We start from the raw sequence: 25,722 nt of genomic DNA, 5'->3' as shown, positions 1-25,722 counted from the left end.
CAACAAAAATGATCTCACCATGCAGAACAAAAAAAAGTCCATGCTCGTCGCACAGAGATCGGCATTTTCTGTGCAACCTGCAAACCTCCAAATTGCACCTGGTTGAGTATAAAAATTGTGAGTTCTTTGAGATGAACTTGAAATGCAAAAAATTTTTCACATACATTCAAGTTCAGACGAAAATAAAACAGTGTTAGGAGTCACTTACTGGGTTTATAATATCCTTTTACAACAGTTTAAAATTTCAGGTTTCATACTAATCTTCTAAGAGTGATGAATATAAACAGATTTTGAATTTTTGTGCAAGACTCCAGCTGACTGAACTCGGCAAGATATGCAGACAGAGGATTCCTCTAGGATACATTTACAGCGCAAAATGGCCAACCCAGCATGATGCAACCTTTACAGAGAAAAACCCACTAACCAGCCTTCTCTCATGCAGTGAATAAGCTTATAAGGTCTAAGAGGAGAGCAAGACGAGTCACTCTCCTTGTCGACATATACTCTGTAGGAAAGCTACTGGTGAAACTCTGTTGGAGAACATATGATAGTAATAATATGAGATGAAGGCCATAAGAATATGTACATGCAAGTTTATGCTTTAATTGCAAACACATATGCACTGTAAAAACACAAAATCTTAACAAGTGTTTTTGGTCCAGTCCCTGCAAACATCTTTGTATATTTGAAATAAGAGAAAACTATTTCCACTGCAGAGTATTTCACTAAAAACATGGGGAAAATATCTTCTTCTAAGTGAAATAATCTGCTAATGAAAGAAGCATTTTTCATCAATATAAAGGAACTATTGACATACGCTCATATTTTTGGCTGAAAAGTTATTTGAAAGTTAATTTTGTCTTATTTCAAGTACTAACATTCAAAAGTGTCAAATCTTTTGGTGTTAGTAGACTTTGTGCAAAAGCAGAGTTAATTTTACTCGTATAGTCACATTCTGTTTATGTAAGTCTGGGGTGTATATTATTAGTAGTTAAACTCCAGCGTTAAAACAAAGTGTTTCCGTATCAAATCTAGAGGTGTTAAAATGGAACCAATAACTCTTGACCTCTGAACTCTGAACTCCACCAGCGGCTCTAACACTGAAGGAGTTCATTCACTGCTTCCGCCCCAGAATCACAGATTCCCACCGAAGCGAAGCGACAGAAGCCAGGTCATTTCAGGACTATTTACTCTCCACATGTCTGAGTTATTTACGGCGCTTCGTAAGTTACTTTTTTTCTGAGCTGGTTTATAACTATTATTTTGAGTTGAGCTCAACCTGTATGACAGACGGCTCGGTGTTAGCATATTTAGCTTAGCATGCCGAATGTTAGCGGAGTATTTGTTGGAAAAATATCGAGCCGGTGAAGATTTAATCAAATTATTGGCTAACTTGAACAGATCCGTAATAATCTGGAGTATGTTTTTTCGTGATGTTGAACGTTTACATTCATATTGGTCAGATTTATCAACCTTTCTGATCGTTTTTTTCCTTTCAAAAAATGTAAAAGGCTTTTTCACGTTGAGAGCATTATTCCCGCTGTTCTGTCTTCTTATATACGTTTTGCAGCATGTTTTAATCCTTTTATTGCCTTTTTGTATATATTAGAATCAGTCTGGTTGAGGATAAATCGCCAGTCGTCAGCCTAACCTCCCCTCCTGATCCCTCCATGGATTCTTCGAAGATTCAAGCTCCAAAAATGATTATGCAAGTGTTAATATCTGTGAAACTCCACATTTCTGTAATGGAGGCTTGTTGTTAGAGTTGTAGTAAAAATGTATTCCTTTGTTCCATTCCTCATTGTTATGTTTTTTGTTTGTTATGATCCAGAGTCCGACACTGGCTGTCCTACTCAGACTGAAGACGGTCCTATGCAGTAGAGGAGCATGTTTGTGTCTCCGGCCAAACGTCACGAACAGCCCAACAACCTGAAGACAATCTGTTGGTGAGTGGACATTTCTCTGGTGGAGTGCAGAGTGGATCTGTCTCTTATCAACAGAAACAGGATAAGAAATGATGGATCTGAATATCAGGTTGGTCTGTTATGTAATGTACATATCTGGCTATCTACCTGTTAAACTCTCATATTACATGAACTGCATGCATTGGTACAGGCTTTACTTTATCCACAATTTCATGCATATTATGTATTAAGCATACTGCATTTTGTGTTGCCCAGCTGATATGTTAGACCTTTTAAAAAGCAATATGTGAAGGAAAGCGACATGTGAAACCTGCACATTATTCCACATTGTAATATGTTTTGTAATTATGGTGCACATGTTGAAATAAATGCATTTGAGAAAATCATTGCCCTTTTATTAAATGTTTATTTTCCAAAGAATTTTTAAAAGTTCAAAACAAAGTACCTATTTAATATTAATTACAAATAACTCTTAAGAAGTTAAAGAAATACTCTGAGAGTTAATATTAAGATCTAACACTAAATTAGTGTTAGTAAGTGTTAAATGATTAACTCCAGCAGATTTGATAAGACTTTATAAGAGTTAAGGTACCAACTCTCCAAAAAGCCTCCTGGATTTGCTGTGTAGAAACTAGACATAAACTACTTGGTAAGATTTTGTGATTTTTCTTGTACTGTGATGTGTTGTCACTTAAGCAAGTAAAACTACCAATTACAATATTATAATGTGAAAAATGAGATTGAAATTTAGCCAAAAATAGCATTTAGGAATTAAATAAGCTTTTATAAATATGATTAAAAAACAGTTCTGGATTAAATTTGACACATGGGCGAAAACCTGTCACAGCACTGTGTTGTTGTCCCCCCCCCCCAAAAATAACCTAAAATAAATTTATTTGAATTACTAAGTAACATGCAGGAATCATAGAGAACATTTTTACATATAGTTGGCACATTTTGGGTGGTTTGGACGCATATTTATGTGTGTGGTGTTTTAAGCCAGGGAAGTGAAGGACCCTTCCAGGAATGTACCCACTGTTCTCGTTACCAAATGAAAATAAAACAACGTTAAGGCCTTCTTGACACACTGAAACATAATTCTGTTAGCTCCCCATCAATATTTATGTCAGAGACTCTAAGTCAGAAGAGGCACCAGTAAACATAATCCACAGCAATGAGCTCCAGCGTCCCAAAACTACGGCGACACCATTACCGAAATGTGTTCACCATAACTCATACGTACAAGACAAAGAGAGAGAGGATAGAGGCTTGTGGCAGTCTCTCAATAACAAAGAAAAAAAGTACAAACGTCTGTGATGTCGGTCCACTTTATCACCTCAATTATGATTCAGCATCTGTTCCTCTTAGCGTGTGATCAGCCAGTGCCCCGCCAGCGCTGGGGGGGCAGACTGGACGGCCAATCTCAAGAGACGAGCTGTGGATTGCTGTGAGGTTTTGGTGCCATGCCAAGCCAATTCTGTCGTGTCCTTTCAAGGGCGGCAATAAAAGAAAAACCCAAGATCCTCCGAGTGACTGAGGCACAGAAAAGAAACGGGTCTCCGTGTCCGAGTGCTGCATCGTAAAAACGTTACATGGCAATGTGACAATATAACCTAAAGGTATTAATTAGGAATTTAAGTAACAAGCTGACATGACTTGCTGCTTATTTGTGATGTGTACAGAAAAGAATATGGAGTTTTCAAAGTTTTTCTTAAGAATAAAAACACACCTACGGCATCAGATGCACAACAATGAATTCCTAATATTTTCTATGAAACGACACACACTGACCACCGGTGCTGCAGACCATGGTATGTAGCGGCCATTTTTAAATCAGAATAACAAGGAAAATGACGTTGGTTTTAAAGCGCTCACAACATAAATCATAAATCGATTGGCAATACAGGAAATAATTGAGGATAAACAATATGTGCAACTATTTGTAGCCAACTTTCTAGAGATAAGGAAACAAAAATTGGTTTGACTGTCATGTGACTGTGCATAAAATGTTTATTTTGTTTCACAGCAAATTAGCTGACAATTCAGGCTGTAAGACGTTTGCTCTGTTAATCATAGAGACAGCCTGCAGGTTAGACCACAGGGTAAATGTTTGTGTCCAGGATGTGTGAGGTCTGCAGAGAATGTTAGCTGCGTTTTCCTTAAACTACTATGCTAAACTACATATAAGCAAATATGTTTGTTGCAGTTTGGTTCTCTCCCGTTTTGTGGATGAGCCAAACCAAAGTTTAAATCATGAAATCCAAACATTTGGACTTGATGGAGGTCAGTAGAAAATGGCGCTCTGGTCAGATGAGACCAAAACTTACAGCTTTGGCCTAGATGCAAACCACTGAGTGTTGTAATAGCTCAGGCACCATCCAGCATTGACTGAGGATCTATGCAAGCGTAAACACTGCTGTTGAAAGATGCTCTCTATCCAATTTAAGTGACTGAAATGTTTTCAATGATGAGTAGGGAAGCATTTTAGCATCTTGTGGAGATATTCCACTTTTCTGACTTTTATCTGAAAAACAAAGAAAAAAAAGAAACCCATCTATCATCTTGGTATTAGTATATCACCTAAAGTCCCCCAAGAGTACATTCAGATTTGTATTTGCGAACCTGACAAATTGTAAAGAAAATACTTATATAAGGCTATATGCACTTAATTCTGAAAGTGAAGCAGGAAATTTCTATTTTACCTACTTACTGACAGACTTTGGAGATTATAAGTAAGTGCAACAAGCCAATCACCAGGAAATCAGAACTCAGCTCACGTTTCCTCAGGTACCTGGTGAGCAAGCAGCAGTCATGAAGTAGAGTCTTCTCCACATAGATGCCCATGTCCTCCTGTGTGATCACTCCGTGGCCGTTGTGACGCCACCACAGCTCCACCGACTGGTCGAGGTAAGACGCGGTGCACTGCAGGGGAAGCTGGTCACCACAGAAAACAAGTTGCCTCTGGGAAGGGATGAGCTGGAAAAGCGGCATCTCCAAAGGACCATCTGTACGGCGAGAAGGAAAGTAACATGAGGGGAACGTGAAACCCTTCCCCTGCAATCTTACTGAGGTGGAAAGGAAAAGAAAAGATTCAGAAAGATAACTCACAAATTTTAAAAGTATCTTATATTAAACAAACTGCTGCATCCCTCCACAAACACCACAACTGACAGACAGAACTGGCGGACTTTCAGTCAAACTCCTCGTCATGGAAGTCATTTCTGTTGCTGAACAAGACAAATAGCAGCCAGTAAAGAGGTTCAGCCTCAGGATATTTTCCTGACTCTCTTTTGCTGAAACTAATGCAACAAAAGAGGCCTCAAGCAACACCAGCAACAGGATAGTTCACCAATGAGACGGTTGAGACCATAACACCCTCAAGAATACACTCTGAGACGTGCAGTTACACTACACTGTCATCATAGGAATAATTAAAAAAAAAACTGCCAATGAAAGCAGAATCATCTATTGAACTTGTAAGACACCATATTATCTGTACTTCATGTTTGGGGTGTTGCTGTCTTACACCAGCGGTGTTTTAAAACAAGAAGGCAGCGGCCAAACGCATGAAGCAGATGCCTCTGAACACAGGAAGCACCTGAAGTCAGGAAGCCCAGCACGCTTCTCTGTTCCCACTCATCTGCAGTGCATCACCACGGCGACGGCGTCAGAATGGCAAACATCTGTTATCCATCACACTCAGGATGCTGCAGAGCAAAATAAATATACAAAACTTTGCAAATGATGTCATTTAACTTTTTTTATTATTTTAGAAACTCTAACAGTTTGTTGGGATTTTAACAAAAAGTAATGCATGATTTTTTTTTCTCTCCCCACAAATGAATCTGAAAAGTGCGGAATGTAAATAGCTCCATTACTGTGATAATCCAAATCTTGAGCAAAGTGCTTTCAAAGGTCACATAACTAATATAGTCCAATAAATACTGATCTGAATATAGTTATGAAGGTTTCAGAGGTTTGTTGGGAACAATGAGGAGCAAACAGCCTCTTATCAGCTCAGAAGCTGAAACTGAAGGTCAGGTTTAAAGTGGGTTTGGGTTATAAACAAATATGTGAGCTGTGCCTTTAAACAAGTCAAAGAAAGCAGAAAAAGACCTGAGATTGGTCCACCTGCCAGAGGGACAAAAAGAAAATCCAGTCAAAGCTACAATGGAGCAGCTTAAAATCAATGGATATGTTAGAATAGCTAAAAAAAAAGTCTAAGTCTAAATCTAATTGGGAGTCTGTGGCACTAATACCAACCGGGAAAATTAATCTACCTCTAACCATCACAAAGAATAAAACTAAGAGCAGATCAAGAGTAAAACCTGACAGGACTGATCAGATGAAAATAACTCAACCAAGAGAGGAAACAAACATGTATGAAGGAAAATAAGAAATCAATAGAAGGAAAAACAGAAGCAAAGAGTCCAAGTAACACAGGGTGTGACATGCATCCTTTTAATAAAAACTGCAGATAAAAAAATGAGTCAATAAATGTCAATATTTGTAAAGTACCTTGAGTTGTTGAGGTATATTCATGCTCTATTCCGTTTTTCAAAAGCATTTTTATAAATAATGGCTTCAACCTTACCTGGACTGTGAATGACTCTCTAAAGAAGTGCAGACATTTGAACAGAACAACCAACAAATAGCAGCTAAAGCCTGGCTCTGACCGCATCTCACAGCATCCAGCTGCAAACTGCTTGCTGCCAAGTGAACAAACAAGGTGGTGTAAGATGAAGTTAGTGTAGAGTGCTGTATGAAGGCCAAGAATTGCACGAGCATGGCGCCCATAATGTTATCACTGTAATCCCATAATGGATGCTTTAGGGCCTGAAACGAGTGCTCTTTGTCCTGCCACTGGATTCCTCTCTTGGCTCTTTGTCTGGGGACTGTGCAGAATTAGCCTGTAATTGCTTTGGATTGTTTTGACTAAATGAAGAACACATCCAGTTAGGACTGGAGGAAATCAGCCTGCAATGTCTCTGGTTTAGACATCTTTGGATAGCACCGGCTGTGTACGCAAAAACAAGAACTGCAGGAGGGGGATCGTGTGCATGATGCACACCAAAACGCATATCTCTTAATTAGTTTCCTGGGAGCGGTGTCGCATTGTGCACACAGTGCGTCTTCATGTTAGATGCCTGTAGTTCACACATATACGCACACGAGGACAAACACACAGACATTTTCTCATTCCCGAGCAATGTCCCCGGCACAATCCAGATATAAGGAGAAGGGGAGCACGATTCTATCACATATGAAATACAATTCCCCTGTGGACTGCGGCACAAAGTGAGGAGATAGAGGGAGGGAAAAAAGAGGGAAAATTGAGGGAAGGACAGAGAAAGGCTGGGAAGACAACCACAGTTTCAGTTTTAGATAAAAGGAGATAAAGACTGTTGGATTTCCCTTTTGCTTGATGAAGTCATTTTAATATCCTCAAAAATCTGTTGCCCTAAATGAGCAGAAAACATACGTTAGATGTTTCAATGTTGTTGTCTTTAATACACACAATGTCTAGTAAATGCATCTCTTCAGCTTGCATTTTCCTTCACTCTTTGTTGTGAAGGAAATGTAACACCTGAGACCAACAGAAAGTAATGCATGTCTGTGAAGTGGAAGGGAAACAATACACGGCTTTCATATTTACAGATGAAGTCCAGGAAACTGTAGCATGCATTTGTTCCACTGAATAAATACTCTCTAAAACTACATTTCAATAAAATTACAGATGCATTGGTTTTTTTTAAGTTATCCCCACCAGGGAAGCATTTTTGCTCACTCATCTTTGTAAAAACCTACAGTGAGGTCATTATGCCTTTCATGTGACCAAAGCATCCTATTCCACAGGTTTGCTGCGTCGTCTGCACCACCTGTGAAACCTTAAATAAATGTAAAGTCACATGGTTTTCTTTCAACAGCTGTTTTCTTCTTGCCGCTCTTCCATAAAGGCCAGATTTGTGGAGTAATAGTTGTTCTGTCAACATCTACTTCCAGCTCCTCCAGAGGAACCTTGGTTGATTCTTTAATACCGTCCTTGGCCATGTTTAGGTGGATTTGCGGTTGTGTGAGATACTCACAATTTAGGATATATTATTTTAGAAAGAGCAGCTTTAAAATTCTCCACATCTTTATAGCTGGTCTGAGGTGGACTTTAAAACATTGCTGACTTAGATAATTTAGGAGTATCAGAGTAAAGAAAGTGGATATAAAAACAAGTTGCATGTTTCCAACTTAGAATAATTATAAAATAAATAAAAGCATGTATACATTCACTCAACGATTGTTCACAAATGATGCAACATTTAGGGAACTCGGAGCTCGTCTTGTCTGAGTTGTGTTAGCCCTACACAGTTATAGAAAAGAAGGTCTTACCACATTTGAGCTGCTGTTCTCGCAGGCTGCGCAGCTCCAGGCCATGGAGGTGGGTTGGGAAAACACAGACCGTGTCATTACCAACCCTCACCGAGTTCTGCTGAGCCCAAACGAGCAACCACTTCAGCTGGCAGTCACAGAACAAGGTCTCGGTGCCAAAGTTCCTGGTGGCAGTACCAGTATACAGTCAGGATATAATTCAGTAGGGCTTGAATGTCAAGGACACACTTGCAGCAGTTAGCTCAACATGCAAAATGCCTGCAATCCAAACAGAAACAAACTTTGCACAATGAACAAAAGTGACAATTAGAGTTTAGGAGGTAATTCTTCCATCCCATGCAAAGAAGCAGAGTTAAATATTTGCATCAACGTTAGAAATTGAGTTTAAGAGGTTTTTTGGGGGAAAATTATTATGTGGACAGGTGTTCTCTATCGATTTAAATCCACTGATTTATTTTAAAGACAAACTACCACAATTTGACTCACTATTCATATTAAATCAGTGAGTCAAATTCTTCACCAGATTTGACCTCAGTTTGACATGAGAACTGCCTTAAATCTTCATGGCACAATTTCAACACAGAATCAGAAACATTTCAAATAGACTTGGTCCATATTGCCATTACAAAATTCTGTAAAACATTCTGTGTGCCTCTAAAGGAAGGCAGGGATGCAAGAGACGCCATGAAATTACCTCAACTGGCTTCAGCTGTTTCACTCTGAGCTGACCCTGGATGATAGAGCTCCTAACCCCATCTCTAAGGCTCAGTCTGCCTCCTTTATGGAGCAAATTCATTTCAGCCACTTGAATCCAGGATCTCATTCTTTCAGTATTGATCATAGTGAGAGCTGGAACGTACACGGACTGATAAATCGAGGGATTTGCTTACTGGCTTTACCTTTTCTTCTCTGCAACAGACCTGAGCAACATCCAAGTGGGATGAGGCCCCAAATACTGTAACCACTAAATCCTCCTCTCATCACTCCTGCCCAAGAAACCAAGGCATTTTAAGTCTTCCACTTGAAAAAATCCACACTGTTCCCATTAGGAACCATAATTTTAAATGAAGAGTGGACCCTTTTTCTCCAGTAAGTGGTCATTTGAGTTACCGCTGCCTGTCATCAGGAAACAGTAAGCCCATTCTCCTCTCATCTCTGACGTTAGCTAGTCGGTTTCAACCATACAACTGCTGATATCTGGATATTTTCTCTTGCTTGCAAACCTGAGAAGTTGCCCATTAACAAGCAATTTCTGAATACTCAGACCAGCCCACCTGGTGCTGACAACGTCCACGGTCACTTAAAAGGCCATATTATGTATTCTTGCCACATAGCATCATTTTATAGCACAACTGAGTAACTATGGTACCTTCAGTTGTTATAAAAATACTATGTATATCAAATATGACGGAAAGAAAATATCACTTCATAATTTAAGGCCTTTACATTACACTTCTGTCTCTTTAAGAAAGTCCTGTTCTTTCCAACACTTTGCTTTCACAACATCGCTCCTCTATTAACCCTTTAATGACATTTTTACCAACTTTTTTGCCAGCGTTGCACTGAGAAGTAGCTTCTATGATGAGCTTAGCAGATGTACACTTCAGCCAGATCAAAGGATTTCTCAAACATGTATGAGAGAATCAAGGCAAAACTCCAGCATTGCAACCTGTTGTAAAGCTCAAAAAAGTCATTTTTACATAATACTACCCCTTTAGATTCTCTCCATTCTGCTGCTCTACACCAAGCTGTCTTTACTATTGCTGCTGCAATGTGATTGGCTGTTTCACCACTGGTTTAACAAGCAATTGAACAGAGTAAAGACTAAGTGAGTATATTTACCACCCATTAAATAAATGCATTGTTTGTTCATCTTACAGCACTCTCAGATCCAGGAGGTGTGTGAAGAGTCCCGTCGGGAGTGTGGAGAAAATGTTTCCAGATAAATTTCTGTTGGTGGAAAACAGAAAACACACACGTCCAAAAACAGCCAACAACTCTCACTCTCACTATTCCTTATGCAAAACTGCAGCTACTTGTCGGGCTTTAGCCGTTGCAGACAGAATGGAAAACAAAACCTCTGAGAACACAGGTAGCTACTCACAATTTTAAGAGTCTGCCCAGATCAAGAAACATCTCAGGTGAGAGGCAGCCGATTCTGTTGTCGGACAGATCCCTGTAAGGACAAAAAGGCAAAGAAGAAGTATGCCTCACTTGACTAGGAGCATTTTCTTGACATGGTCGTCAGAATAAGTAGGAACAGAAATCAGAGATGCGTCTGTGGTAATATGTGCTTCCATGCATGCCTGCCTGCTCAGGGAACCCAAGCAGCTGAAAACGCTGTTTTTTCTCTGTCATCTATGCCACTTTGAGGAATCCGTCCTGACCTTTTGCAAAATTTCACATTTCACATAACAACTGCTGGCACACACACACACACACACACACACACACACACACACACACACACACACGCACACACACACACACACACACACACACGCACACACCCCCACACGCACGCACACACACACACACACACACACACACACACACACACACACACACACACACACACACACACACATCCTTCTAAACACAAACAGATATGAACAGTTGGAGCAGGCGCCCATATGCGAGTGGCGGAGCGCTGTTGTGTCCAAATCTCCGCGCCCACACACACTGTAATTAAAGAGCTACTGGGCTGGAGCAGCTGTGGGAAAATAAGCAGAGCACTCGAATAATCACCAGTTGGGGAGAACTTAAATTAGCCCTCTGCTTCTCCCCAAGGCTGCGTGCACACGCGCCCAGAATCAATATTGTTAACTCACTGTTTGCATCCCTGCCAGTCCAGATCCTACTGACTACCAGGTTGTAATCATGTCCCTCACTCCTTAACCTTTTATGTTGAGGCAATCACTGAAGAAAGCACGAAGGTAGAAAGAAGCTGGGCCTGCTTAGAAATAAAAAGACACGTTCGTTCTATTTTTAAACACTGAATCTTTTAAAAGCTTCGAATGAAAAAAAAACAAATAAAAATACCATTTATAAGTGGTAAAAGCCATTGTTATGGCTTATTGCTGGGTGTGAAGGTCTACTTATTCTTAATGCTCTATTTTTGTGCTGCAGAATGCGGCTGAACAATAACTAGGACTTCTGACCCTGATGCTTCCAAAACAATAAACAGCTGCTCTTCCTGCACACTCCTGCTTCCCTTTTCCCCCTATTTGCATTCCACACATTATGGCTCACCCATCAAATATTAATGTTTTTTTATATAGTGAGGTTGAAAAAATGCAGGTGAAACAAAACACTTTGTTATTTCTCAGTGCAAAAACAGTATAAGAACGGCAGCTTTGACAATAAAGTCAAAGCTATCTTCAAAAAACAGCAAAGAAAAATCTTTGATTTGTAATTGTTGCTATTTTTATGATTATAAAAACTCTCAAACATTCTAAAACACATAATCCAAAAGGGAACAGCTTTGTAGGGTGATAGTACGTTCATCCAAGTTAATGTTAGAGATTATTTTGGGCCAGTCATCAAAAATCTGCACTGTGCAAAGAACACTAATAAAAAATATATTTTGTTGAGTATTTTTGTTAAACTAACATGTAACTATTGATCTATGCACCGAAATGCCATGATAAATTAAGAAGCAAACTTATTCAAACCCCTTGAGCTTTTCATCTCGTCACGTTGCCACCACAAACTTCAATGCATTTTTATTCACTTCACTTGTATTTTTCATTTTGTGAATTTTATGAAAGTCTTTTTGTCAAACCCAAAATAACTACACCAAGGTTAGACATGACAGTAATATATTTTCATTATTTTAGCAGCAACAGGAACAGCTAATTTGTGTCTTAAATATGAGTTAACTTTATTTTTTACAATGCTATGGCATTTTATTTTCAAAGTTAGACTGCAGATTATAAAAAATAATGACTACTTCTATTGTATTCTGCATGACTTAACTAAAGGATCCAGAAAATCTATGGGATCACTCTGGGATAAAACTAACAGAAATAAAAAATAAACTTCAGATCTAGCCTTTTGTTTGTTTTTTTTTTTTTGCAGGATTCCTTGCATCAGGCTATTTCAGTTCTTAATCACACTTACAGTTTCCTCAAGGCCAAAAGACCACGGAAAGCTCCAGGCTCCACGGTACTTATCAGATTCTTCTTCAGGTACCTGGAGGAGAGAGACACACAGAAAGAGTCAGACATGACTACACTTCCCATTTATCCATCCATCTGATCACAGGTGAGAAAAGAGCTGTCAGATCAAATCTAGTGCCCTTCTGTTTGCAGACTATACAAACAAGCAATGAACTATGATTCCATCGACACATCCATGGAGCCGGTCAAGCCCACTCAGGATGTTCAGCTTTTGCTTGGGAATAAAGAGAGCTTTGAAACTTTCAAGAAGTCTAATTAAAGCAGTGAATTTTGCTATTTTAACAGTCATAATTTGCTGGAAATGCTGGTGTCATGCTTCAGTAACTTAACTTGCACCTGTTAGCTAGACCACACAGACCATTTCCTGCTAGCTGGAGACCCAAACCACATCCAGCACAGAGGCAAAAACACACATGTGGCAGTTCCAGACCAGCACTCCTTGTCCATCCACCCCGCCTTCCCCAGAGCTCTCACAATACTAAAAATGGATCTCAGAAAAATCTCCTCTCTGCTTTTTATTCGGAGGCCAAGGAAAACTTCCTGAAATTGTGTCCCTGGTTTCCTTTAACTTTGCCCTGTATGCTCTGTGTGTTGAGGAGCAGAAGTCTGGTTGTGCTTCTTTCAAAATCTGAGCAACAGTTCAGACTTTTCTTTTCTGGGTTATTTTTCCTAACAAACAAAGTAACAGATACTTAATGTGGAAATAAAAGGTTGGATATTAACATCAACTAACCATGCACATTCATCTACTATTGACTTCTATCATTACTCTAGCTACTCTTTGCCAAATTTGAAGAGTTAAACGAAATCAGTTTCTAAACTATACATTTGTACTACAGAAAGAGAGTCCAGACCACAAAAATAAACCCCAGATCCAAAACTGACCACCAAGCTTGACTGAACTTTTGTCAAACTGGTTTACATTCTGAAGAAAACAAAGTCAGACAAAACAGAAATGTAACTATTTAGACATAATAACAAAAAGTATGTTTTTAGCCAAGATTCGGGGTTCAAACTTAAGAATATTGCAGCATAATGTTATGGGCTTCGCCTGTTTACTTGTGATTAACTCTACAAAGTAGATGGAATTTTTCAGGTAATCAAATATATTGTTAAAACACACACAGTGGGTTATTCTAGCATAATTCTGATTTACACACATTAGGTCTGGTTTTGGACATATGAAGCAGGCCAACATTAAGATTTTGGACCTGAACTATAAAAAGCTGCAGATTAAAAAAGTTATCAAATATTCAGAAGTAATTGTGTCAGAAACTTTTTTATGAATACAGAAAGCCTGTGGTGGAGACACACAAAGGAAATGGAATTACCCAACTCTTATTTTGAAATATCATTGCAGATGTGTAATACAAACCTCTGACTACAACCGAATGACTGAACTCTTCCTCTGATGCACGAGTCAAGAAAAAAACAGACCAACACAGTGACCAACACATGCATTGTTGAGCAAATAAGCATCTGTCTACTGCTAGCTGCAGTTCCTGGAAAGCTGTTACTTTCCATGAAGTAATGTTAGTGTAGAACATGTAAAGCATGTCTATTAATAAAAATGAAAGGCCTCCTTTAGAAGTATAACATTTCATTTTATGGCTAATGATGTGTGATTTGTTGTCTACTCCATGAATAAAGGTACTTTGGACTTGAAATGTTAGGACTCCCAAATAACCATTCAGCTGCTGCTTCATCTTGAGGGAAGACATGCATGAATGACACACACCTCATACATTTATTTTGCAATTTTCTAAAGTTCTACATTTAAAAAAAAACTTCACTTATGGTTTGACCTTGAAGCTGAGACGAGTAGTTCTTTTTGCTGATTGACTTTTTAGCAGAATCACCGAGGAATTTTAATAGGCAGTCTCCTGAAGTTCCTATTCTAACTGCATACTTTGGAAAGGACAGGAAAGTTGTCTTCCTGAGAAACTGAGCTCCAGGTTCTGGTCGGGTCAGTCAGCGGCTATCTCCCACTTTGTTCGCACCTACCTCTCTCTTTGATGGTGCATAATATGCTACAAAAAAAGCAAGTGGGCCAAGTGGTTAGGCCCGGAGCACCGTCTTTTATTCTGAACCATCATGCAGCTCAGCGCTCTGCCATCCCTGAATGTGCTGAATACTCAAAATTCTTGCCACTCATCGATTTATTGCCTTAACATGGGGCAGAGGTCACCGCTCCGTGAGTCTGCACAAAGACAATGCATCACCGTAGGAGCATTATTAAGACAAGATGGATTCCTTATCATAACAAAACAACTAGTTTTTTAAGTGTTTAGATAAGATTCTTGCATATTCTCTTTTCTGACTTAGTTTTAGAACAAAAAACATATTTGCACTGAGAAACTGACACCATTTTTGTTTTGAAGATTTCATGAAACCACATAAAATAAACTTTGGTGCCGAGGGTAACACCGTTAGCATCCGACCGATCTGTGCCAGCAAGGCTTTTCAAATAAATATGAACTATGAGTGCATGTCATTACCTGGACCAGGACGGGTAGAGTTCACACTAGAATACAACAGTCTGGGAGCCAAAGGCTTGAACAATCAGAGGAAACTTTCTGAAAGTGGATTTTACATCCTTTTCCATGATTAATGATCAGAAATGATCCGTGACATCCTCTGTCAGTAAACTCCTTAGTGTTTGGTGCTGAATAAAGAAAAGTAATTGTTCTTTAGAAACTCAGCACCATAAGCAAAGAGATATCTTATGCAATAAATAGAATATATTACTAGAGAAAGGATTAGTTCATGTAAATATATGCATCAAACTCAACCCAGACACCATTCTTGCATTAGACATCAGGCTGGTCCTCTGGTACAGTGTTGACAAAAGTCATACTTTGGTTCTTCTCAGCTATTTTAGTGTTGAGAGAAAGAAAACACAACAGTTCTGCTTGTTTTGTGAAAAGCATTTGGAGTGGTGGAAGTTGTGTTGAATTGTTAGAGTAACTATAACCGAAGAGAAAAGTCTGTGGAGTCACAGTCCAGGATTTTCAAAGGTGCAACAAAGAGCTGCAGCATCTGGGAAAGTTTCCAGGTAACAGAAAGTTGCTTCTTTTTTTTTTTACCGTTTTCAGGGTTACTTATAGTTTGGTGTTACATTTCTTTCAATTGTTCAGGTACAAAAAGTAAAGTTGACTCAAATGGTTAATGGTCCTTCTAGTTTCCAAAATAGAATATTGATTTGTAGCTCTTAAAAAACACAAATAATAATGATAAAACAAAACAGAACTGTGTAAGTTTGATCAGTCAGCATCAAAAAGTTGCTGCATATAAATAATTTTTTCCTGTTTGTGACAGGAAGCCAGTGATCATTATTGGTTGAAGAAATATATCTAAGTAATGTCTAAAAGTTTCAATGTGTTCTAGATTAAAAAGGCAGGTTTTTAGAATAAAAACCAACTCTTATAGTGAATTGTTTTTCAACATTTCCCAGACATCCAATATTCTACAAATCCAACTTAAACTCTGTCCCTCAGATTCCTCGGAAGCATGCTGTCAGCAGAACGTCTTCTCTCTGTTATGAAAGAAGCTCGAAAGTGCTACTGCTGCTTAAGAATGTTTATTTGTGGTCGAAAATTATAATTCATCCTGGACAACTGACATTTTACTTTTATCACAGCAAACCGTACTTCATCTCTGGAGACATAGGGAAAACAGTGAAGTTACAGTCTGTGCAGCTCAAATGCCAAACTACACATCAGGTTAAAAGTGTTTCCGTCTGCAAGCTCAGTAGCAATATGCAAATAATTCATATTAATCACTGTTTTCTCAGGTTTCAGCTCTCACATGAAGATCAAAAGTAGTTTCCTTGATATTGATTTTATTGCATCAATTTCACAACTGAAAATCACTAATAAGGCAGCCAACACTATTTTCATTTTCTGGCATTTGGTGTTTTTGCATCATTTGCTACACTCATTTTTACACCAGACAGTGTTGCATTATCTAAAACTAAACAAAATATATAGATCTAAATCATGGCTGTATGTACACTGACTGATGTTTTAACTTCAACACCAAAATTAAAGGCTTGTTGAATTACAATTCAACAAAGCAATTATGTTAAAGCACCATTTTTCAAATGTTTCAGAAAAAGCTGCAGAGGAAACGGCAGCAGTGAAAAACTACCTATGCATTTAGAAATGTTTATAACCTTTAATAACTCCATTTCTCAGAGCCTGTATCTTAGAATTAGCAGCTCCAGAGCTGACAAGAATGCAAATAAAGAGGAAAATCAATAACGTGACGAATGTTATGTAATTATCATATCTGCAAGAAAAGCAGGAATATAACTCACAGTTGCTATGAGTTCTTTATTTTACATCAGCTTATAAAATACTATCAACAAAAACAACATTTTGTTCAAGTTAAAGCATTTTGAATATGCCGAGACTTGACCCTACGTTTAGGTTTCAGTCAGCATAAAACCAACGTGAAAATCTTTGCATTCAAAGCTTTGGCATGAGTTGTGCGTCTGTTAAACAGAAACTGGAATGGTGGAACCTGTGGTGTGTGTTTAATACCCCTGAATTATGCTGTATATACCAAATATTCCAGCAAAGGTGTGAGGATATATTTTGCCCAGAAACACATCAATATGTGGTGTTAGGGATGTGGAATCAAACCCACAGCTTTCTAATTGTACTTCACCGTCACCAACTGGTAAGAACTAGAAGTTTGTGCTTTCGACCCTATTTACCGGAGAGTTGGGTCTTGGCCCCACGCTTCCATGGTAACAAACGTTTTGCCGGACAAAGATGCAAAGATTTGACCATGTTCAAGTAAATGTAAACTAAAAACATTTGGAACCAATGGCGTCACATGATCTTACAGTCACACAGGTGGGCCCGGTTTTTACCCAGCAACAATGGCGGCCCTCCGTGTTTCCGTCTGTGCTGCTGCTGCACATCTTCTTCGCAAAGATGCGAAGATTACATGCACCAGATCATATGTTCATCTCTATACAAGCAAAGAATTGTGAAAATGCCTCTGGATCACAACGTTATAGCTTCACTGCCCCCTACAGGACTGGCATGCACACTACATCATTCCCAGTGCTCTGCGGTTTCATTTACACATGGTGACCAGAAGAGAAGAAAGTACGAGTGATGGCTCAGGACTCTGGATAATCAGGCGGACTGTGCAAAGAGGAGTGATCAAACTTCCCTTTCTCTGCATGTTATGACTACAGCTTACTAAGACCCACTATATTATGTGAAATATGCAACAGGGAATGTTTTTGGTGATACATCTTGTGACAATGAAATTTGATATTATGTTGCCTTTCCAGTGGGAAAAAAAAAATCACTCTTTCCATCTCAACATATTTTTTATTCAAAAAGTTGCATCCACCAACATCTGCTTTTTTTAAGCAAGGAAACTAAAACTAAAACTAAAAATTAGCTGCAGTTTAGTTAACTTTACCAGAACAACTTAAAGTCCTCCTGAAACATTTTCTGTTGGATTAAGAAAGGATCACCACATATTGCTGGCATATGGAGAATAAATGCAAGGTGCCGATATAGCTGATAATTGCATTTCAAGCACTTCTTAATGAAACATACATTTACATTGCATACTGTAAGATTTTGAAAAAAAAAACAACAAAAAACAACAAGACATTTGCAGTATATTTTGCAGCTATAGTTCCAACCTTATGAAATGTTTCAGGAGAAGTGATGTCCTAATGGCAGAAGAGGGCTGTAAAAACGCTAACTTCAGTAATATCAGAAACGTTGCTTCTGATAATTAACTGATGGAAGTTTTTATCCCACTAAATAAATATCACATTAAAAGGTTTAATTTTTTCCTCATTTTTAAAAGGCAAGAGGATGATACTGCAATAATAATGAGTTCACAACTCTAAGTGGATCCATCTGCTAGAAACACGTCCATGCTGAAATCCCAGCGGAGCAAAGTATCCATCTCTAAGGTCTAACCCAGCAGGCAGAAAACTAATTAACATCAACACACAAAACAGAGAACAGCTGTTAGCAGGGTGGCACAAAAGCAAATGATGACACATTAAGCAGATGCACTCAAAAGCACAAACTCTGAGATTAAGCTCAGCAATTAAACCAAAGCTAAAATGAATAATTCTCAATTTTGCAGCAAAAATAAAAATGTTAATAAAGTTTTTATGATTAAAAAAAAAAAAAAACGTATACTATTCTGTACCAGCTGACAACAGCAGGATTAAATCTTTCAAAGATGCAACTACGGAAATGTATTATAAAACACTATTTTTCTTTTTAAGCTGAAGTAAACAAAAACGTGGTGAGTATTTGAGCATTTATAACACTCCTTCACACGTATAAACAGAATATAACCACAGCGTGGAGGCCAGACCTTCATATCTGTAGAAACAGCTGGAGTCGCTCAAATGAGATGAATGTTTAAACAATGACCATTTTCGACTCCCATGCGGCGCTTGTTTGAGGAGCGGTAGCGGCTCACTGTATAAACTGCACAATTTGTGCTTAATGTTTAAAAAGCTACTGAAGTGCTTCCCAGTTCTGTTAAACTGCGCCGTATATCTAAGCCTGCACAAAGTTTTCTGAGCAAAGTGACTCTGAGGACAGCAGCATATTCATTATCTGTCACTGAAAGGGCAAAATTTAGATGTGAGGTTTGCAGTTTTATCTAAAGGCTGGAAAGGAAATATTGCACTAGTTATAAAAAATAATTTAAGCTTGGAGAGCTTAAGTATATTTAATATGTTATGGTTGAACTGTTTTAATAATATTAGAGGTGTTTAGATGTCTTTATCCCATGTTTTTGAGGTTTTCCTCCTCTTTTCCAACGTCTTTTCCCTTTGGGGTGTAACTGAACTCGTTCACTCATATCTGCCCACTTGTGTCTCATCACCAGTGCATCTGAGAAGACAAGCATGATTCTCCTTCTCTGATTGTCCGACAATGAATATAAGAATTAAGCCAAAGCTCTTAGTAAGCACTCTGTTTGTTTAGACTTCATAATACCGCTGTCAGACTGTTGTGCATTTTCCTTCTGCCTCAGAGATGAACAACACAGATACATGAGACACGTGAGCAGAACTGAACAAAAATCCAGCATCTGAAAATATTTGATCATTGGTTGCATATGCATCACTGCTGTGGAAATTAAATGTCACTCAAGGGTCAGAGCAATGACTCAATAGTGACGTTACTTAACCTCATCTAGATGCTCTATCTGCGCTGATGAAGAATTCCTCTCCACCCAATGCTGCCACTGCCAAATGCTTAAAGTGGATCTGATTACAGTGGACCCCCGCCTATTTGCAGGGACAAAAATCATTGCCATAACAACCAGCTTCCTGGATGTCTATGGGTACGGTGAGCTACATCACAATCACAGTGTACGCCATCAGTAGTAGCTGGAAACTGGTAAATGTTGCACTGTAGCTCAAAAAGCCTGGTAAATGTTGGGCTTTCTGTCAAAAGAAGGACATCAGTGTGTTGATTTTCTTCTAAAATAAAAAATAAAAAAAAATAAATAAAAAAAGCAAAAATAAAGACCATTTAGGAGCATAAATGTGATCTTTGACATTTTCTTGAAATAAAATCTTGTCCTGTCTCGTCTTGTGAGTTTTAAGTTTTCACGGAAATATTTCTGTGGAACGTAACTGAGCTGAAATAAGCTGGAAGACCTAACTGCAGCACTTTGACTTGCCTCTGATTGCTCTCTGTAAAGCAGCCAGTCCAGGAGTATCATTGCTTTTCCCTGGTGCCGATTGGCTGTACCCACCAAGAGTGGCGATAAAGAAGATGTTAGCTGTTAGCTTCTGTGGAAAAGCTAAGACAATTTCCACTGCAGCACATACACAGGCTTGATTGACAATGCTACAAACGTCCTACTGGCTCTCATTGGTGTTTTTGACTGGGATCTGTGTATTTCTGCAATTGGCAGTAGGAAGCTCTTTTTTTCTTATTATCTCATATTATACTGTCAGAACATAGAGATCGTTTTAACAAATACGCAAAAAACATTTTTATTTAAGTTACCTACTGCAACTTTAATTTAAGGTAGCCAAATTATAGTTTGAAGTGAATTATTTGGAATATTTATTCCAAATAATTAGAACATCACTTAAAGGCTCACTTAAAGCAAACAGACTCATTCACAAGACTCGCACGAAAAGCAGCAGGATGTGCTCAGTAAACTTTATTTTTAATATTAGCCATTAATTCTCAGCACTGATATAATTTTTTAAATACCATCAGATGCACTTGGGGTCAATGTGAAACACATGCATAAATAAAAGAGCAGCTTGGCGCTCTTACTTGGGCACTCGTCCAAATGGAAAGTGATGCTGCGTTGTGTACTAAATTTAAATGTCCACTCAGCGAAATGAGACAACAACATATATCCACGAATGTGTCTTATGTCAAACCTCCCAGTTGTACACTGGGGGAAAATTAAAACTTAAGTCTTAGAAGAAAAAGGATACAACTCCAATCAAAAAGTTAGTGCTAAGTTATTTAACTAAAATATCAAACAAAGGCTCATTGCAATATGTAGATGTTTTTCATTTAAAATGAACAAATAAAATTTATAATTTAGCTGAAGTCTAAACGTTTAACTTTGTACAACATAGCAGTAAAAATATCTGCAAACCTTTAGGCAGGAAAATGTTAATCAGACTTTATGTTTTTAAAACTTACCTCCTGGAAACTTTTAAACATGTCAGGTTTGCAAAAGTGACAAAAGCCTTTTAATGTAATCAAAGGACAACACGTATAGTTTTCACAAATAAAGTACAACTTTCACAAATCACAAACTGTATTTTAGAGAATCTGCAGTTCAGGTAGAATGAGTGGGTCCCATCTGTCCTCCTCTGTGTTTTAATGATTAGCTCAGGTTTGACCTGTCTAAATATTTTAAGGTTTTAACCAGAGAAGATTCAACACAATGTCCAGAGTCCTTATAGACCTTAAAGTTTAAATATGGATGTTTAATGAAACAGTAGCTTGAGCACCAGTAGACAGAAAAAGCACAGTCGTATGACCGGCCAGTTTTTACTGTGCAAAACAAAAGAGGGAAAACACTTAACTCTTTCTGCAGAAAAGTCAGTCTAATTATTTTTATCATGCCGCCCCTTTGTTGGGACACCACTCTGGGCAGTAAGCCATATAAAATATTAATGACAACCAGTGGTGCATTTAAATATATATATTTTTAAACTGCAATTTAAAAAACTTTATTTTCCTTTAATTAAAGTGAAAAAAACATCTACCAATGAGGTTTTTATTTCACTTAGTGGCATGTGTTTTGCTAATTAAAAAGATTTTAATGACATGACCCATATCCTAATGATCATGATATAATATGTACAGTAACTGCAAAGCTTTGGCAGGCAAAAAAAGACGTCAAACACACTGAAGGCAGAGGTGAACCCACACAACATAAGTTAATCTAAATCCATGCAATAATGTTGGACATTCATGGGTCAATTTGCAGATGAAGGCCTATCCCTTATTTCCATCCACCTAAACCCTAACGGAGATGGATAACTATATAATGAATTGTAAATATGTGCTAAAAGCTCAACGAGAAGAGAAGGAAGGCAAACAGCCAGACAGGTCAGTCCAATTAAAGTGAGTGAATGTGTGTGCACTGTGACAGCTTTGTAACTAGCACAGCCAGACCATCAAATGGCAACGGAGCCTCCCATGTTTGTTTTCCTATTATACACATTACATGAAGAAAGACGACATGACTCCAGTGCTAATTATTTTTTTAACCTACACGGCAAAAGACAAAGCACAAAGTGACTTGACACTTTAAGTTATGCATACTAATCAAATAAAAATCTTCTATAATATACGAGCGTATTTCTGGAGTTTACTCAGGCTGTTAGTGAAAGAAATGATCTCAAAGGCGTTTCTGTTGTTAAAGATCTCTGCAGTCTGGATCCATTTCTCAGCAACGAGTAAACACTTTTCAACGCTGCTGGAGTGCAGCTTATTCCTCCCGATGAGCGTCGCCCATTAAAATATTTGCTCTGATTTTCTTCATTTCAATTGCTCCAAAAATAGTGGGAGAAATAAGCAGTCACTCTCATTTAAGAGCACAGTCAAAATATTTAAAAACAGTCACATGACACCGTCTGAGTCAATTTTAGAGGATATGGTGAAAAGAAAAGCTCAGTAAATGTCTGAAATCATGAGGAAGATTTCTCTGTAGCAGCAGCTTCACTGTCCTATTTATGAGATATTGTACCAAAACTAACCAAGATGTCAAGGAGAATAAAAACAATTATTTGACTTTGATTAAATCCATCCTGCTTCTTTTGCTTTTTTTTGTTTGAACAGAAAAAGGATAAAAGAAACAAAGGACAAGATGGAGAGAAATTATGACTGAGGTTTACCGGCTTCATCTGCTACTGCTTTCAATAGCAGCCAAAAATCTGTGATCAACGACATCCAGCAGCAGGAGAGAAGAGAGAAACACCAAATGCCTGAATGTTTCTCCAAACTTGGTCAGAGATTTAGATACAACAATAAAATGATTTATATTTCCAAACAGAACTTTGGTTTATGTAAGGCGTTATCATATTTGTCTTTTGTTAAACAAAGGGGGAAAGAAACATTCCATCAATTGAGAAAAAAAAAGATTTTTAGAGACGGTACTGTATGCAAATCTAACTTTAAGTAGCAAAATATTAACCTTATGTTAAGGGTCTTAAATAAAAAAATGATCAAGGACTTCCTAAAGAATATTTTGTTCAAGGAAAATGTCCAACTTCATGATTTAACCAACTCAGTTTGTCACCAATTGTCACTTTGTACCCAAGGATATAACATTAATTACTTAACCAGCATAATGCATTGGTAATTTTACATAAGACTATCATAATCTGATACCAGCTCGCTTCCTGTCAAAAATATTTATTTTAATTTTTTTTTTCTACTTTTTACAATTCTTATTGATAGTAAATTACTACATAAAGGCAAATTAGATATGATTGACTAAACAAGAACTTCATCCATTAACCTCTGACCTGTCACCTTCTAAAAAACATTCACTTTGACTTATAGTTGCAAAATTAATAATTACTTTCCCAAATATTCGACATGTAGTCTTGCATTTGTACATACATTTTTCTGCAACACCAGTGGAAGGATGCATCCTTCAGCGATGTACCACTCCATCAATCACTGCCCAGGCACTCATTCATGAGGAAGACTGACTTAACGTCACTTTGTTTGTAAAAATGAGAGTTGCAAAACTTTGGAAAGATGCCTCCTTGCACATCTGATATCCACTTCTCTGAATGATCTATTGCAGATGCCACCTAGAATTCTGATATTGTTTTTGCCCCGAGTTGAAGCAACTTCTGTCCATTCAGCTGGACTTCAAATACCTCTGGCTAGATAAATAATGTTTGGTCAGGCGGACAGGGGAAAAAAACGGTATTTCCTTTCAGCTAAGAATGAATTAATGTCATGTGAAGCAATGAATCTGTGCAAGTTTTGCAAAGGTTCAGGGCCTTAAGATGCAAAAATAAACATCTTGTTTTCTGCTAATGGGATATTTGACATTGTTTCAACAATCTGACCAGCTTAAGTCAGTTATTTTTAAAAGTGTTTTCAATCCAAATTTGCTATTTAAAAAAAAAGTCTTTTAGAAGCTTCAAAATGCTACAGAATTAGCATGAGAACTGAAAACTATGCCAGTCTCATCGATGTCACACAGGCCCTTAACAGTGAGGCATTCTGCGGTGGGAACCTTTGCTAAAGCGAGACTCTGTGTACTGAACAGAGAACAGTGTTGGGCTTTGTTTTGGCTTCGCCCCTGTGGGACTCATTTTGGCTGACAGTAATGGGCCGGTGTCCATATGGGGGCCATCATCCAACAGACAGGGGCCCTGCATTTAAGAAGACACTATCTGCTCTACCCAGATAAATCTCTTTGGAAGCGATTTTTCCTCAGAGAACTCAAATTTTATGGTGACCTCAGATGGTGATGAGGAGAATTATGATGGGAATAATAACACATTATCATAAGAACCTACCACGTTTGTGCTCGGAAAGCCGAAAGGCAAAGAGAAATCCAGCAACCAACATAAAGGGAAGAGAGAGTTCAGATTATTTTTTTAATATGGTCCTGATAAAAAATGTTTTTATAAAAATGGTGAACATATAAGATTAGCTAATGTGTGATAACCATTGTGTGATGGTACACAATGGTGTAGCATGTTGAGTAGCTAATGTCAACCTAACAGATAAATGTTACTATTAAACTTGATGTTGGTGACACGAATGTACAAAAGTGATTTTCCTGATCAGTAAACATGCAGAAAGTCTGTCAGAGATTTCTGTGGACATAAAACTTTTCTTTATTGTCATTTGCTTTGAAAATTGTTCAGACCCCTGCTAAAACGCAATCCTTCATCATGAGCACCTGAAATGGGTGCACAAATTAAAAAAAGACCACAGAAATAAGAATATTAAAAATAAAAAATGTTCTAAGGTGTTTTATTTCATGTGTGCACTGAAACTGGGACAGACGGAAAGATCGATAAGAAGTCTGCTTCCAGTTTCCAGATGAGAAAACTTTCAGAATCTGCTTTAAATGACTTTTCCACATTTGACAAAGAAAATTTCACTTACTGGACACATCTGAATAGGGATGACCTGAGACATTTGCTCAGCACTGCATATTACCATATGCTACATGCTCACTCACTGATTGCAGTTTTGACTGGCACACCCCAATAAAAAGCAAACAAGGGCTGTAACAGTTGGTTAAAAATCTCTGTTGACTGATCTGCAACAGTCATCTATTAGGTTTGGATAGGAAAATAATTCCTCATAATGAAGGACTTATGAAAACATAAATAAGAAAATGGTCTGAGTAATGCAAGTGGTGAATACAAAAGATGTAGAAAGCTAAATTTCCACAGCTGCTTTAAAATGTGTGTTTGTTTAGCTGTAGTGGGGCTAGCTGCAGCAGTGCTGGTGCACACACACGCCCTATTAGACTTGTCAATCAGCTGCCAATTCAGCTCAACCATCCTGTCCAGTCACCTAGCCAACCGTCCAAGCAGAAAGTTGGTCAGCTGGGGCAGACGAAGGAACATCTGGCTGCCACTTTCAACCCACTGTGGCTACCTGGCTTTGCATCGGCTGCTGGCGACAGACGCCTTACTGCCAAAGGCTGCATGAGGGAAAGGTGGACGAACAGAACACGGCCACGGAGCGGGCCAAGGG

The 25,722-nt window shown here is 38.2% G+C and overlaps 1 protein-coding gene across 1 annotated transcript in view; it reads right to left on the bottom strand.

Moving 5' to 3' along the window:
- adgra1b (adhesion G protein-coupled receptor A1b) overlaps positions 1–25,722 on the bottom strand; it is a 182,799-nt gene that overhangs the window by 133,268 nt on the left and 23,809 nt on the right. The window contains exons 3-7 of the mRNA XM_088013200.1: positions 12,429–12,500; positions 10,411–10,482; positions 10,185–10,256; positions 8,307–8,470; positions 4,717–4,930 (exon numbers count right to left, since the gene is read on the bottom strand). Of these exons, the coding sequence (XP_087869326.1) occupies positions 4,717–4,930; positions 8,307–8,470; positions 10,185–10,256; positions 10,411–10,482; positions 12,429–12,500 (594 nt within the window). The remainder of the gene's footprint in view (positions 1–4,716; positions 4,931–8,306; positions 8,471–10,184; positions 10,257–10,410; positions 10,483–12,428; positions 12,501–25,722) is intronic.

Source organism: Poecilia mexicana, unplaced genomic scaffold (assembly GCF_051168715.1).
Source record: "Poecilia mexicana isolate PSO_F unplaced genomic scaffold, ASM5116871v1 scaffold_15, whole genome shotgun sequence".
NCBI classification, from domain to species: Eukaryota; Metazoa; Chordata; class Actinopteri; order Cyprinodontiformes; family Poeciliidae; genus Poecilia; species Poecilia mexicana.
The sequence above is the reverse complement of the archived record's forward strand: the minus strand, read 5'-3'. Positions and strand labels throughout refer to the sequence as shown.